The following is a 17,276-nucleotide window of genomic DNA, read 5'->3' on the forward strand; positions in this document are numbered from 1 at the left end:
GAACATAGATTATTTGAAACAATACTTAATTATCTATTTAACCAAGTAACAAGATTTTAAAGGCAAATTTAGAAGGTTACATATTTTTAAGTAAAATTCAGCTCTTAAGGATAAGACGCGGTTAAGTAATCAAGGACCCAATAAAGACAACATGAAACACAGGAAGTTACTTTAGTAACATATAACATCTCTGCTTTCCAGGCAGATTACTTAAAAAGTAAAGAAAACCATAATATCTTATTGAGAGCAGACCAACAGTCCGAGGAAACTTTTTCTTTTTAGCAAATGAAAGAAAATTATATAAGCAAGCTATTAAAACAAAAAACAAGTTTATTATTTTTAAAAACCCTTATAACAATTCAATTTATAGCCAACATGACTACAAAAGGTAAAGTTTTCTTTCTTTTCCTTCCCTCCTTCCTTCCTCTTTCTTTTTTCTTTTCCCAAACTTCTGTGTTCTTAGCTTGTCCTTTATTTTTCTCTTTTTCATTCTGTAATGACCATTCTGAAATAACCAGCTTTACTTTAGGACAAAATTTACTTTCTTTTCCCTTAACTAAAATACATCTCCATGCCTCATACCTTTTCTCAGCTAAAAACACATCCTAGTTTCTTTGCAATACAGAGTCATCCTTCTTATTTCTATTAGTTTTAATTACATATTTCAGAAGCTTCCTATAGTTACATTCACAAGGTGGTTCTCAACCTGCAAGGTCAACCAGAAGCACCTGCAGAACTGTGAGAACAGCTTGCTGGGCCCCACACCCAGTTTCTGATTCAATAGATCTCAGTGGACATTAAGAATCTCATGTCTAACAAGCTCCCAGGTGATGCCAATGCTGCCGGTCCAGGACCCCCACTCTGAGAGTCAGTCTCAATTACTCCATTCCACATTCCACGAGACTGTGAGCTCCTTGAGATGAGGGAGCATTTCTTATACATCTCATTTCCAGGGTCTAGCCAGTGTCCAGCAGTCATTTACTCAATCAACAAATACTCATTGAATGTGTTATGTGCCTGGCACTATTGTAGGCACTGGATTCATCAGCTTAAAAAATTTATATATTTTATACATAAAAAATTTATAAACATACAATTATATGTATATGCGTATATAAATATATGTATGTAAATATGCATGTGTGTGAATATATGTATATGTACATATGTTATATATATATTCCTGCCCTCATAGAGCTTTCCTCTGGTATTACATAGGAAATTCTCAATAAATGCAGAAAACTGACCAGTTGTAAAGAAGGAAATATGGCATCATCATGAAAATTTTTATAGTGCTTAGAAATATAAATTTTCCCATTTCCTAATCCTAGTTTTTCCTATTTTGTTTCTCCCTTCTGATACCCCCCTCAACATCCAACACACAAATCCATAAACCTGACAGTACACCAGGCTTTTGGGTCTTTACAAAATATTTGCTGATTGATTTATAAAATATTTGATGTGGATGACATATTAGTAAAAAAACAATGATTCTAATATGAATCTAAGCTTGTATATATTATATATCAAAGCATTTGGGAGGATGTGAGCAAATCTCAGTTATTTACATCCTGATAAAGATTTTAGAATACCTTAACTACAAGTTTTCAAATTAGCCTTAGATCTATCTAAGGGTATCTTTCCTCCTCTCTCAATATTTATGGCAATTCTCAACTGCCTGGTATGATGACCTCGAACTCCCAGCGGACCTAAGCAGGCTGCTGTACAAATAGGGACATGGGTCAATATTTGGATTGTCCTGTGTACAATTCTGAGACACTGGTGGGGGACCTTGTGAGGCCACGGGGTGCTGTGGAAGAGTTGGGGACAACAGCAGATCTCTCTACAGCCAAGTCAGGTGCTCCTCGGGATGTCACACCCTGTCCTGTGGGCCATGGGCTGTGCATTCCCTCCCTAATTCTAGGAAAGTGCAAAACACATACCTTCATCTTTGGACTATTCTCTGAAAGTTTCTCAGCGAATGAAAATGAGAGGCCTCACAAAGAGCAATTTGGGAATGTAAGTGAACTGACCATATGTTTACTGTCAAGATCTTCAGTATTCTTAAGGTTCACGGATATTTTTTTTTTTTTTTTTTGTTCAAGGATATTTTTAAAAGATCTTCCACTGAAAGCTACAAGACACTCTGTTAACTGTATGGAGGGGAAAATGGGCAGCATTTATGAATGGAATTCAACAAAGGCTGGTTTCAATATTCCAGACTGAAATATTTCTTCACTCTTAATAATATTCTCTTCCTACTGCTGCCTAAATCAGTGACTTAACACGCCAGTTCAACAAATCATTGTGACTTCTACATACTGGAAGGTTTTTTAAAAAATCAGTAACATTGTCAGGAATATACTTTAATAATGGGGACTGGCTATGCCACCTTCATTTTTTTACAATTCAATCCTAATTAAATTCTGATTATTAAAAAGCTCAAGGTATAAATGTGAACTTTTGGTGAGCCATACAATGACTTAAAAATGGCCAGGTCATCATTTATTTCTTTGGAGCAGGTTACTAATTATCACCTTCAAAATCTGAAGGAATTAATATTTTTTAAAAGGTGTTTAATTCTCTGCTGGGAGGTGACCTCCAGTGAACCAGCCCCTTTCAAGAAACTGGCTAATATAAAGCTATGACAAGGAGAAATTAACCTCTACAAGTTGATCAAATTTGTCTCATTAAATCATTGCTACCTCATTTAATGTAATAAAAGAACACACCACTATATTCTGAAAAACACACAAATCTAAAAGAAAAATATTCTCATTAACATCATTCATAGGGTAGTAATAAATTAGCTTCTTTACAATGTTTTTTTTTTTCAGTTATTCACAAAATCCATCCTTATTTTCTGAGTTAACAAGGCTGAATTTTAAAAGTGCAATAAAAATTCTTGAGGCCTCACTCCAGTTTCAACAGGACTTGTTAGTGGTTTCCAAGACACAGCTTTTTGTTTTGGTGTTGTTCTTCACCGGGCGGTAAGGGTCTCATCACACCATCTAGTGTTCAAGAATAACTTAGTATCAGGAAAACTGTACTTCAGATAGATAGGTCTGAAAGTCATATGGGTTGTAAGATCAAAATAATGCTTCAGTTAAAAAGGAACATGCATTTTATCTTAAAATTCCCAACTGCTGAAGAACAGATTCTAGATAACTCAGGCTGCACAGTATCTACTTTATTAAAAAGCGGATTCACTCAACTCTGAAATCTATACTTTAAAAGGGCAAATTAATGATAGGTGGAACCTATCACAATAAAGCTGTTACAAAATTGGAAAAGAGATAAGATTCTGTTGATATAAAACATTTGTTCAAAAATGTGTACAAAACATGACCTTACAGTTCAGTCAACAGTCACAAAGCAAACCTACATTTGGCCATCACCCAGTCAATAATTAAAACATGGCCAGCAAAGCAGAAGCCTTTCTCTTGCCCTCCCACCCGATGGCAACCTCTCCTTCCCATCTCAGGACTGCCAAGGGCAGCAGGCACACCTTCCCTTCCTTAGTGATCTAGGATACGAGTCCTTTATTGATGGTAAGTGGGAAATATCTCCTATTCTATGGCTTGCCTTTGTACTCTTTCAATGATATCTTTTGATGACCAGATGTTCTTAATTTTAACATAAATTAATTCATCCCCTTTTGGTTACTGCTCGTTGTGTCCTTTCCCTAACAGCAGGGAATTATTAACTGACCCCCTCAAACACTGTTCATGAAGTCATATTCTTTAATCAGATCCATATTTTTTTCCACTTATTTTCCCTGATTAATTTTTTCAAAAGATAGAGTGGATAGGTATTTTTTTTCCAGACTGCAAATAAAAACACACTACTTGAATAAATAAAGCTAAGTTCATAACACAAAAAAATCAAGGTATTTACACAGAAACTATAGAATAGGAATTATTTTCATAAAGACCTCTTCCTTTCCTTACAAATCAAAACCACAATGAGATACCACCTCACACCAGTCAGAAAGGCTAAAATTAACAAGTCAGGAAACAACAGATGTTGGCGAGGATGTGGAGAAAGGGGAACCGTCTAACACTGTTGGCGGTAATGCAAGCTGGTACAGCCACTCTGGGGAACAGTGTGGAGGCTCCTCAAAAAGTAGAAAATAGAGGAAACTACCCTATGACCCAGCAATTGTTGCATGACTGAGTATTTACCCCAAAGATATAAATGTAGTGATCTGAAGGGGCACCTGCCCCCCAATGTTTATAGCGGCAGTATCCACAATAGCCAAACTGTGGAAAGAGCCCAGATGTCCATCGACAGATGAATGGATAAAGAAGATGTGGGATATATATGCAATGGGATATTACTCAGCTGTCAAATCTTGCCATTTGCGATGACGTGGACAGAGCTAGAGGTTATTTTGCTAAGTGAAGTAAGTCAATCAGAGAAAGACAATTACCACATGATCTCACTCATATGTGGAATTTAAGAAACAAAACAGAGGACCATAGGGGAAGAGAGGAAAAAATAAAACAAGATGAAATCAGAGAGGGAGACAAACCATGAGAGATTCTTAACCATAGGAAATAAACTGAGGGTCGCTGGAGGGGAACTGGGATGGGGGGACGGGGTCACTGGGTGACGGGCACTAAGGAGGGCATGCGAGGTAACGAGCACTGGGTGTTATGTAAGACTGATGAATCACTGACCTCTACTTCTGAAACTAATAATACATTATATGTTAATTAAGTGAATTTAAATTTTTAAAAAATCTCTTCATTTCCTGATTTTTCAAGGTAATCAAATCATTGTTATCTTCAAAAAATTTTTTATTTATTATACAAAATTTCCATTTACCTGGAATCCAAACAGATAGATAACATAGTTTATATTTAAATATGATACCATGGGGGTGCCTGGATGGCGCAACCATTTAAGCCACGGTTCTGCTCAGGTCATAACCTCAGGGTCATGAGACTGAGCCCCAAGCACGGTCTGCACTCAGCACGGAGTCTGCTTAAGACTCTCCCTCTGCCTCCTCAATCCCTTCCCTCTCCCCACCATCACACACTCTCTCTCAAATAAATACATCAATTTTGAAAAATAATACTGTATAGCAATAACTAATGTTCAAAATTATATACCTAAGGAATTGCAAGATCTCCCTAAGGTGACATTATATTAAAAAAAAATCTGTGTTAATATGCAAATAATAAAGCTTTGAAGACTAATCATTCATTTACAGTAGTGGTGATGACTTTAGATTATTCAAATAACCAGAGGATTTCTATTCTCTGATCAATCTCTACAAATGTGCCTTTACTCAAATAAAAATGTGTACACCCTCTAATTTGGCCCTACAGCCAGGTATGTATTTTTTATTTTTAAGATTTTATTTATTTATTCATGAGAGACACGCACAGAGAGGCAGAGACACAGGCAGAGGGAGAAGCAGGCTCCATGCAGGGAGCCTGATGCGGGACTTGATCCCGGGACTCGATCCTGGGACTCCAGGATCATGCCCTAGGCCAAAGGCATGTGATAAACTGCTGAGCCACCCAGGGATCCCTGGGTATGTATTAATTATATACATTTTTCCTTCTTAACTGCCCAGCAAGCTTCAGTTCATTATAGGAGAGCACTGTAGTTTACGTTTCATATAAATCTAATTTATATATTCAATTTGTACATAATTATTTGTATTAAACTGCAGATTCCATAGAATTGATTATAAACAGCACTTTCCATTGAACCTAGCATATAGTAGATAGACAGATGCTTGTGAACAAACTGAATGGCAAACATCTAACCTGCAAAAGGAATATGCTCTACCACCACAATTTCCAATTTCCAACCCTTAATACTCGCTATGTATCCTTTCTTTTCAGCAACAAAGTTAAGCTTAATAAAAGACTTTTAAATACTTACTCTCTTTGCTTCCAGGCTCATTTTGTTCACTGACACAAGCTCCTGATGGATTCAGCTGCCACTGTAAGAGGGCACAAACCTTTTATATGTATGTTTAGGGAGGATTTAATAAATAGCAGTTCAGCACCCTGCTGTCAAATATCAAAACATTTTTTTTTTTTAAATGTAGGAAAAAAGAGTGAGCATGTTCCTACCAACCAGGCCCTAATATTGATCCTGAATGATCTGACTTCTGGGATCAGAATCAATATTCTTCGAGAAGGAAGGAACTTTAAAATCCTTTACCTTCATTTTAGAGGTAAGGAAGTGGAAGACCAGCGAAGCATAGTGACTTGCCTGGGATTTACACACTCAGGGCAGCAAGAGAATTAAAACCAGAGTCTGCTCTTGCTCAACACGATAGGATTTCCACCACACATTCTATCTCCAGGTCCTACAGTATCTTATAACAGCCAGGGCCTAGATATTAGAGAATGAAAACACCACCAAGGTTATCTTGCCTTTGAATATAGTTATATCACATCACCAACATATCATATCTCCTCTACTGTCAGTTTTCCATCTCAGCCATTCAGAAGGAAACAGGGGAGCCTGAGAGTTCGCAGATAGTGCTGAACAGCCTGGAGCTGCTGAGAAGAGAAACCGAGTGTAATTGGTACCTCATGGCACAGTCCTTTCTCCCTCACTTGGCCAGAAGTCCCCAGCATCAGGTCACCACTGACTTGACTGAAAAGGCCTCACTAGGGCACCATCTCTAGAGAGGCACAATACAGTGTGCAGTACCCGGGAACCTCCTCCATAAGCATCGGTGAGCTCAACAGATAAGCTCGCTAATACCATGATCCTTGGGGGGAGTGAGATACAGGACGAATATTTCGCCATGTATATAAAAAAAGTCTTTGGAAAGGGAGGGTTATCTAGAAATGGGATGGTTAGGGTTAGCACCCGGAAAAAGAGGATTTATAAGGGGTGGGAAATTATGTATGAAAAAAAATAGGCATGTTTCAAAATGTGCCCAAACCACTAACATCTACTAATTTGGGCCAAGTAAAACTAATAACCCTGAATGTATATTTAAGGATAATCACAAAAAGACTATTTCAACTGTAAGAAACTTAGAAGCCATTTAGGTGCCTCACAGCAGGGGAATGGTTAGATAACTTATATCTCTAAGTTGAAATATTGTTGAATCATTAAACATTATTTTTGAAGAATTATCAATGACACAGAAAATACAGCAATGCACTAACAGTATCTATGAGGTGTCAGAGAATATCTGCTCTTTTTTACTTGCCTAGTCCTTTACAATGAGCATATATTACTTCCATAATTTTTTTTAAAAGGTAGTATGATCTAATAGAGAAAAATCCACATGTAGTAAATAGAAAAAAAAGTTTCTGAATAAATGGACATGGGCCCACACTGGTAAAATCTATTTTTGAAAATACGGTTGCTCGGGCCTAGCCTTGTCTGCAACGATCCCACAGAACAGAACCAGTTATCTCAAGGGCATATGGTAACACCTCAAAGAGAAAAGCAAAACTTTTTCAAACAAAATTGATTTTAAGTTGCTTTAATCTTAAAAGTAATCGCTTCTTAGACATCCCTGGAAAATCTACTACTCTGGACAATCTAAAAATAAGTATAAACATTATGTTCCAATGTAGAATGAATACTAGTTTGTGTTAGTCACTGGTATTTACAACACTAGGCATTTAGCTAGGCAGGCAGTTTATTTTATTTATTTTTTTAAAGATTTTATTTATTTACTCATGAGAGACACACACACAGAGAGAGAGAGGCAGAGACACAGGCAGAGGGAGAAGCAGGCTCCATGCAAACAGCCCGACGTGGGACTCGATCCTGGGTCTCCAGGACCACGCCCTGGGCTGAAGGCAGCGTTAAGCCGCCGCGCCACCAGGGCCGCCCCTAGGCAGGCAGTTTAAATCACTTACATAATATTGCAAACCAGGCCAGATGAGGGTAAGGATGGGAAGGTGCAGAGAGCTGTCACTGGAATGAGCACAGAGAGGAGCCACGTGCACCCGAATGGGGTGCTCCTGGCAGGTCTTGGCCCATCTCTGCCGAGGGGACTCACTCCCTCTGTTCCTGTCACCGTGTCTTGCCTTCTTTATGCTCTTTACAGCGGCACAGCTACTCAAATCCGCCACTAAGCAATGTATTTTGGAATTCACTTAATCTGTCAGTCACAGTCCTGAAGAGCTAGGTCATTTAATCTTTATGGACAGAATGTGAAAGACCTATTTCTTCCCACTCCTCAGCAGGAATGAGGACACAGGAAACAACACCCAGCTGAAGATTTCCCTTTGACTAGCTGGGTGTAAGCTTCTGTTTACTTTTACAAAAGAGGCACCTTTCCCATCTCTCCGTTCTTTCAGGGCCCTCCTGTTCTTTTAAAAATCATGATGAGCTTTAAATAAAACTGGGAATAAAAAACTAAAAATAAATGACCAAAATAAAAAGGGTAAATATGTAAGACACTTCATGCACACACAGAAATTAGACAATGTTTTATAGTTTTAAATATAAGTTATACACCTAAATATATAAGTGTATATATACATATATATATATAGTTTAAAAAATACATTTTCCAGGCACTCTGGACTCAAAACAGGAATGTAAACTTGACTTTTTTTTTTTTTTTTAAGATTTATTTATTTATTTTATAGAGAGAGAGCGGCAAGGGCCAGAGGGAGAGAATCTTCAGGCAGATGCCCCGCTGGGGGCAGAGCCCAATGTGGGGCTCAGTCTCATGACCCTGAGATCATACCTGAGCCAAAATCAAGAGTTGGACACTTAACCAGCTGAGCCGCCCAGGAGCCTCTGGACACTTGAAATTCATAAGGCAGTTATAGTATATGCCTTTTATAACCACTGAAAATTCTTATATAGAAGTGTTCCATTAAATGCCAGAATTATCGTTAAAAAGCAGCATATGATTCTGGGCAGGATCCTTTTGCTCTACAGGACACTGGGACAACTGGTGAACTTTGATTGGCAGCCATGGATGAACTGGCAGTAATGTGTCAAGGATGATTTCCTGAGTTTTGTGGCTGATTCGTGGTTTTGTAGGAGAATCTACTGTTTGAGGAAATATGTAATAAACTACTTGAGAGTGATCTGGTCATCATGTCAACTTTCAAAGGTTTCTGGGGCGGGGGGAAGCTCTTTGTAGTAGTTTTTGTAACTTTTCTGGAGGTTTGTGATTGCTTCTTAAAAGAGGTTAAAAAAAAAAAAAAAAACACTATGCAGTGAAATAGCTAGAGGTCTAAGTTTTCCATAAACTATTTTGGTACTTTTTTGGAGACATCAAATCCCTTCTTTTTCTGATTTTTCCCATGAGAAATGTGTGTCATGACTGCACATGTGTGTGCGTGTGTATGTGTGTGTGTGTGTGTGTGTGCCTGTCTCAGGTAATCCTAAACTGTTTTCACCGCTGTTTACCACCCAAACCGGAAGGGCAAGGAAGAGGTGGGTCAGTGATTTTCTTCTGTTTGCCACCAGATAGCACCAAAGGGCCTGGCCGTTCAAGACCTGGAAGGGCCATAGTAGGCAGCTCTCCAGAGACCTATAAATTCTTAAGACAGAGGTTTTAAGCTGAGCATTTTCAATTATCATGTGAGTGCTTGCACATGATAATAGCTTGCTGGAACTCTGTACACGTGTGGGAATCACTAATTTAAAATATTCAGCAGGGTACCTAACAATATAATAGAAAGTATACTTGGAAAAAAAAGGCATCTCTACTTACTGTAAACTTACTAACACCCTCAAGTTCCCCAAATCTCATGTAAGAGATGTCTGCCTTCTTCTTTCCAACATCTACATCCCCGGCATAGATTTGTTTTATGCCGGCACCTTTAATTAAAGGCACACACTCATCACACGGGCACTTGGTGACAAAAATCATGCTTCTTTCTTCTGGTTTTATTTCTTGACATCTATAAAAAAAAATTTTATGAACATTAGAAAGGTCTAAACTGCTAAAAGGGTAGTTATAGTTTAGAGAAATCTGTAAAACACTAAAATCAAGCTGCTTTTAAAAGAGATTTCCAACATGATAAGCAATAAATTTTGTTCTTGCTGAATTAGTAAATGTGCTAAATATATAAACTCATAAGATGTTAACACACACTCTGAACATGACAATTATTATAATTAGTAGTTGGTAAGATGTTCAGTAGTAGATTATAAATAAAAACAAAAAAAAGACAGACAATGAAAGAGAGGGGAGGAGGGAGGAGCTCTCCACTGAGGACTTGGTGATGCCACAGGTAGGGGCTGGAACTGACATCTGCCTTACGGCTTTACCGTGAGAGATTAGACATTAGCTCATCACGGGAGCCGAAAGATCTCTTATCTAGCACCTACTGAATATTTAATAAATGAATGCTTGTTAAATTGATAAATTAATATTAAAATTCTGCTTCGAGTTACAGTTCCTTCACCTCCTCCCTGAGACAGGATGCTCTAGTTTAACAGACTTTCAGCTTTGACACATTCATGCCTCCAGGCAAATGAAGCAAGTACACCTGTAATGAAGAGCACAAGGGAAGGGAGAGAGGAATTGTGTGCTGGGGGAGCTGAGCACTCAGCATCTTGTCTGAGGCTCCAGGGGTTCCGCTCCCTGGTCTGTGGTTTATACTGCTCTCAGCTGGCTATCTATACCACTGGCAGCCTCCCGCATCCGTCTCTCTAGTTCAGACTCCTTCTGTTTGCCAATGCTAGGGCAACAGAACTTTAGGCATCTGGTCTATTGAAAAAATATACCCGCAGCCCAAGTAATTGGTAGGGTGGCCACTTCCCCACTGCCTATAAAACAGACTTATACACTCACAGTCTTCCCCAGTCCGACCCCAGCTACTCGCATGAGCTCCAGGGTCCAGACTAATCAGACGGCTCATGTCCCTATACACATGAGCATTTCCCGGCCTCAGGACCATTGCTATGCCTGAAGCAAGAGGGGCTTCCCGTCACTTAAGCGCCTCCAACTGCCACAATCCTACTAGACCTTCAAAGCTCAGCTCAGATGTCAGTTCCTCCTTACAGCTTTCCCGCCCCACTCTCCCTCCCTCTGGAGTAGTTCCTGAATCCCCACAGGACTTTGTGTTGGCCTTTCCCAGAGAACCCATCATGGGAGCCTGAGTGCAGTCTGACACCAGGGAACACTATAAGCTCCTCAAGGACAAAAGCCATGTCTTTCTTAGTTCTGAATCCCCTAAGATCACTCCCTACATGCTAAGTGATGAGAAATGTTTGTGGAAATGACCTAGAGTAACACCAGAATGAGGTAACGCCAGTTACAATCCCTAACAAAAAGCATGTTAAAGCCATTTGGTTCATTACAAAAATCTATATATTCATATATCTATGTGCTCTCGGTTTAGAAAATAAAGGACACCTTACACTTCAGAAAGATGGAAGACCCTAACAACAACTTCAAGCAGTTTTATATCGGAGACGAGGAAGACCAGAAAAAGAATAGGCTCGCGCAACAAATGCGAAGGCCTGGAGGACCTCCCACAGTAGCCTCAGGTCAGGCAGCAGATACCGGGTATCACCAAAATTATACTTCTGAAAAGAATTTTTCTTAGAATTAAGAAAAAAAATTATAGCTAAAAGAAAACTAAATTTAACTAACCCTTGCTACATTTTTTATTTTTAACCCTTGCTATGTTTTAAAGAAAAGACATGCAAACGGAATTTCATACCTGAATGTCAAGGCATTCTGCTCCGCGTGTACAATGTATCTGAATTTCCTTATTTCCCTGTCTTTCTGCTTGTCATCCATGTGGGGGAAGTCGGCATACTCGGACCCAACAGGGAAAGCATTATAGCCACATCCTATGAAGTACATCGAGCCTGTTCCATCACAACTTCTCTGTGATAGTGAGCAAACCAACAAAGGCGAATTGTCAACATTCTAAAAGAAGGTGCCTGGCGGTGTATTTCAAAACCTAGGATCACACTTTATAGTACTAATTCCATTTTCTGTGACCAAAAAAATACAATCTTACATCCTCCCACTGCAGTATGGTCTTGCCAAAGCCAAATTTCAGGAAGGCGGATCATTTCTAACATATGATCTCAAGGCAGTCCTTGGTTTTAGCTGTTAATTAACACTAGCTTGTTTAATTCACAAATTGTTTCACTTGACTCAGACATCTCTCTCCAAATTGGTTATAAGACCCTAGAGATAGAAACCATGTTTTATACCTCTTTGCTATGCCCTAAAATACACATATTGGAGTGCTCCACACGTAACAGGTACTCAAATAATTGTAGTTTGTATATATGCTGTTCTATTGGTTAATAAGTCAGAAATTCTAAAAATATTCCAGACAGAAATTTCTACTATTGGACTAAAAATATGCTATTGTGATAGTTAAAGAATTAAAAATGTACTTTCCTTTTGAGAGAGGTAGAGAAAGCGAGAGAGAGAGAGCACGAGCAGGGGGAGGGGCAAAGGGAGAGGGAGAAGGAGACTCCCACCCTGACGTGGGGCTCAATCCCAGGACCCTGGGATCATGACCCAAGCCAATGCTCAACTGACTGAGCCACCCAAGTGCCCCTTCTAAAAATGTACTTTCCTCTAATCTTCATATTTATTGAGCCTCTAATGTGTGTGTGTGTGTGTATACTTATATTTATATGGGACTTTTTACTTAAGTTGCTCTTTTTTTTCTCATAGCCAATGGCACAGTACATGTAATATGAATGCTTTATCAGTTACTAGAGTTAAATATTTGATAAATCATTAGTGTTTATAATAATTTGGAATATGCTACAAACCTCAGTAAATTTTAATTATTCATGTGATAACATCAACAGACTCATTAGGATGGCAGCTTGATAAAGATTATTGTTATGATGAGCCAATAAAAGCTTACACATAATATGTTATCTCACTAGTAATAGTAATAAATTGTTCTTGAGCATTTACTGAATGTCAAATACCATGCTGAGTCTTATAGGTATTATTTCATTTAATTAATCCTCCCAACAACCTTGACAGTAGTACTAATTAGTTTTTCCATTTTACAGATAAGGAAACTGAGGCCCAGAGAGATTAAACCTGTCCAGGGTCACAATGTTAACAACATAGCCAGAATTCAAGCCCAGGTTGCTGGACTCCAAAACCATGTCTTTCCACTTTACCATGCTGCCCACTGTAGATAACTTGAGTGGAAACTTAAATTCTTACAAGTGCTTGAGAACCAGAGGTTGAGCCAAAGGCTGCTGAGCATTTACACGGACCCAAAGGAGAGATCCAACCACAGGCCAGGCACTGTGCTAGGGGCCCAGAATACAGCTATAAACAAAACAGAGAATCTCTGTCCTTATGAACCTTCTAATCTGCAGATAAGAAACTGCACATAATTTCAACTGCGAGGGTCAGGAATCAGTTGCACAGAATGCTATGGGAGCTTGTGGCTGAGGAACCTATTCTAGTAAGTGGTAATAGTTGAGGCAGAGATAAATAGAGTCAAGAGATCTTTTGAAGATGGAAGTCATAGCACTTGGTAGTTGATTAAATGTATGGAGTAACAGGGGACATTCAGGGAAAGAGTCAAATTACTTGCTATCTTGTCTAGTGAAGCAAACCTAGGCTCCCTATTCATCTCGGAGTCAACCTTAAAGTCACTAAGTGTTTCTTGATTCCATGCCATTCAACCCACCCCAACGCCAAGTCCTCATCACTTCCTTTTTATTAACTCCCCATTTCTTCTTATAATGTAAATCTGATCAAATCATTTTCCCACTTAAAATATTCTTGGATTGCACCATCCATTAGAGTAGCCATTAGCCACAGGTGGTTAGTCTGAATTGGGAGGTGCTGTTAAGTCTGAATACACACAGGATTATGGAAAGTTAATACTCCCCCCAAATGCAGAATATTTTATTTTTTAAAAGATTTTATTTATTTATTTACTTGTTCATTCATTCATTCATTCATTCATGAGAGACATAGAAAGAGAAGCAGATCATAGGCAGAGGGAGAAGCAGGCTCCCTGTGGGGAGCCCGATACAGGACTCAATCTCAGGGCCCCGGGATCACAACCTTAGTCAAAAGCAGATGCTCAACCATGGAGCCACTCAGGTGCCTCCAGAATATTTTATTAATAGCTCTTAAATTGATTACAGGTTGAAATAATATTTCTGGACATTTTATTAAATAAAATATATTCTTAAAATCAATCCATCTATTTCTATGTATTTATTTATTTAAAGATTTATTTATTCACAAGAGACAGAGAGAGAGAGAGAGAGAGAGAGAGAGAGAGGGAGGCAGAGACACAGGCAGAGGAAGAAGCAGGCTCCATGCAGGGAGCCCGATGTGGGACTTGATCCGGGTCTCGGGGGATCCCGAGATTACTATTTACTAGTAAATAGTAATAAAATATTTTTAAATTAAAAAAACTAATAAATAGCACCTTACCTCCTCCAAGAATATTGTACTCATTTCTCTAAGCAGCATAGAGATTTCTCCTCCATGCCATCCAGTGTCATGTTATCATCATATATACGTCTTTTTTTTTATTTTTTCGCTCCTGTCTCCAGTATAGAGTATTTAAGGCCACAGCACAATGCCTATGCTGTGGAAGATGTTTAATAAATGTCTGCTAAATAAATTAACCTACCTAGACAATCATTGAAGGAATGATCAAATGTTTATAGAATTCAGTAAATGCACCAATAACAAAATATTAACCCCAGTGGGTCAATATAATGTAATGCACTTAAGATCATACTGTGTTTATACAAAATCAAAGTTAAATGTTGAATTATTTTCAGGGGCACCTGGCTGCCTCAGTCGGAAGAGTACACGACTCTCGAACTTGGGGTCATGAGTTTGAGCCCCATGTTAGGTGTAGAGATCTCTTAAATAAAAACTTTAAAAAAAATTATTTTCATACTCACAGATTTTCCTTCAGCCCAAATGACTGCTCCAACTCCAGTTTTATGATCCTCTGAAAGATAAATGTCATTTAACTCAGTAAAGGTCAATAATTTATTAGTTTAAGAAACATGTTTCCCCAAATAATACACATTACTGAAACATAATTCATAATATAGCAGCAATCCTTGACATCTTTGCTGATTATAAAAATACTTTTTTATTACTAAATACATTTATTTAATAAAAGTTTACCACTAAAATACTCTTCAGTACGGAATATGAGAACTAGATACTGAATAACTGGACAGTGTCACAATCAACCCAGTCGAACATGATCTGTGTACAGAGCCCACAGTCAGATCAGTTCAAAGTGTAACCAGAACTGAGTGTAATTTTATAGACTCTCCACCAAATCAGTTTCTAAAAGACTATTTCTCAGAAATGATGATGAAATCGATTTAAAAGGAAATTTCTGAACTAGTGGATTTAATGTCACAACAATTTGCAACACTCCAATCTGTCTTCTATCCTTTATTTACACGCTAGTTATGGAAAACACATTTCATGGAAATGTTCTTGCTAAGAAGAGTTCAAACTTAGAATACCAACAAATACAAGTTTTTATGGGCTTTCCTTTATATTTGAAAGTCCTTTCCCTGACCTTCAGAGTTTACTTGAAGGGGAAAAGAATGCCGACTTAGTGAATGATGCCCATTTCTAAATCCAAGTGGCAGAGTTATGAACATAAGATTACAATTTCCCTACAGAGCCAGAACCTCTGTAAAAATAAAGCTGCATTTCTTAAAATCACTGATCGGCAACAGAAAGTTTTAAAAAACCAAATTACAAATTCTGTATATTAAGGATTGACTTTTTCTTCTACTAATACAAGGGTAACTTTCAAATCTCTAAGACAATTATACACTAGTTATGAAAACATAGCACTTATCAAAATCTTAATAAGGGACCAAAGTCGTTAAGGAGGTGCAGTTACCCAGAGACAGGACCAATCATCTGTGAACTTACTCTAGGGTATTTTCATATTGGTAAGGATTAAATGAAACTCTAGTTTCTTCCTACCATTTCCTAAAAGTTAATCCCCTCATATGATAACCTTATCCTACGTAGGCATTAAAAACTAGCTTGCCTTATAAATAAGTCCATCTTTATAAGTTACGATAATATAATGAAATTCCCCATCTTCAAGTAAGCTCGAGTTTTCAAAATTGAAAAAGCAACTGTATAATTTAAACACTTTCTACCCATCACCTCATTTTTACCCTAAGGGTAAAGCAGATACTTCCTTTTCTAGATGAGAAAAAAGGCAAAGAAATTAAGTGACTAAAATTAAGCCCTCCAGATGAAACCTACCCCCTTTCTTTGATGGTAAGAATTTCATAACAAAGACTTCCCTTTATTGAATCCCCAAGCAGACCCTGGTGAGGGAATTCCCCGCATTCATGAGATTTATAGTCCGAGGTGGGAGGGAGACCGGGAGAAGCAAACACACAAGCACCTGTGTCCGTGCTGTGCTAGGACGGAAATGAACACGATGCTGGGGAACAGAGGGTAGGGGAAGGCTTGTTCTAGAGTGGAGATTCATTAAAGAGATTTCGGTGTAAACGAAATTTTGTTCCTTCCAAGACCTTCAGAATATAACACAAGGGGGGAAGAATACAATTATGGCTTTACGCTCATTTCTAGGCAAGTGGCAGCAGTTATACACTTAAGATTATATTTGCCTGAAAAACCAAAACCTTTAAGTAAAATTATCCTTAATCCATGTATAAGCCTGAAACAAAAAATGAGAGACTAAAATAGAAATTCTTCATATTAAGAGTCTATTTTTTCCTACCATTGACACTAAGTATTTTTCATGTGATTTTTTTTTTTTTTTCTAGTCTCAGGAGCCACTTTTTCTGTTTCAGTCTGGGGACAGACGGAAGGAGGGGTAAAATGTGATTTTCCACCAGTATGCAGCTCTACTGCCTAGCTAAGTTTAGTTATACCAGCAGAATATTCTTTACTATGTCTTTTAAAACCAGAATAAAATTTAATCCACGTTAGGTGTAGATTTCACACAGCTCCAAGGTTGGATGACAAATGAAGTGATTTCTCAAGAATCTTTTCATTTCTGCAATTTTCACACAAATCGCTCCCCATGATCTGCTCATTCGGAAGGTTTTCTCTGTGTACCTTTGAGGGAAAGGTCGACTTATAATTGCTGAGCCAAATTCCTGAGACTCGGATCACTGAAAGTCAGGGAGCTCTTTTAGCCCATGGTTCCAGAACACGGGTGTGGTTATTTAGCTCCTGATTCTGTGGCCATGTCAGATTTGTCCGAGTGTGATCCACAGCCCACTTCATCAGAATCACTGGATGCTTGTTAAAAGGCGGCCTCCTGGCCCCCATGGAAATCTCCTAAGCAACCTCTCCAACAAGTCAGGCA

General features: G+C 38.3%; 1 protein-coding gene across 4 annotated transcripts in view; it reads right to left on the reverse strand.

Annotated features, from left to right (window-relative positions):
• Positions 1 to 312: 312 nt before the first annotated feature.
• CDADC1 (cytidine and dCMP deaminase domain containing 1) overlaps positions 313 to 17,276 on the reverse strand; it is a 45,456-nt gene continuing 28,492 nt past the window's right edge. The window contains exons 6-10 of one of the 4 annotated variants that reach the window (XM_038569470.1): positions 14,848 to 14,897; positions 11,637 to 11,806; positions 9,677 to 9,866; positions 5,902 to 5,962; positions 313 to 3,011 (exon numbers count right to left, since the gene is read on the reverse strand). In XM_038569470.1, coding sequence (XP_038425398.1) covers positions 2,938 to 3,011; positions 5,902 to 5,962; positions 9,677 to 9,866; positions 11,637 to 11,806; positions 14,848 to 14,897 — 545 coding nt within the window. In that variant the 3' untranslated portion in view covers positions 313 to 2,937. Of the gene's footprint in view, positions 3,012 to 5,901; positions 5,963 to 6,306; positions 6,361 to 6,449; positions 6,531 to 9,676; positions 9,867 to 11,636; positions 11,807 to 14,847; positions 14,898 to 17,276 lie in introns of those variants that run through there. The other 3 variants (XM_038569473.1, XM_038569472.1, XM_038569471.1) reach the window with 3 other exon arrangements.

The sequence above is a fragment of the Canis lupus genome, chromosome 22 (genome assembly GCF_011100685.1).
Source record: "Canis lupus familiaris isolate Mischka breed German Shepherd chromosome 22, alternate assembly UU_Cfam_GSD_1.0, whole genome shotgun sequence".
Classification (NCBI taxonomy): domain Eukaryota; kingdom Metazoa; phylum Chordata; class Mammalia; order Carnivora; family Canidae; genus Canis; species Canis lupus.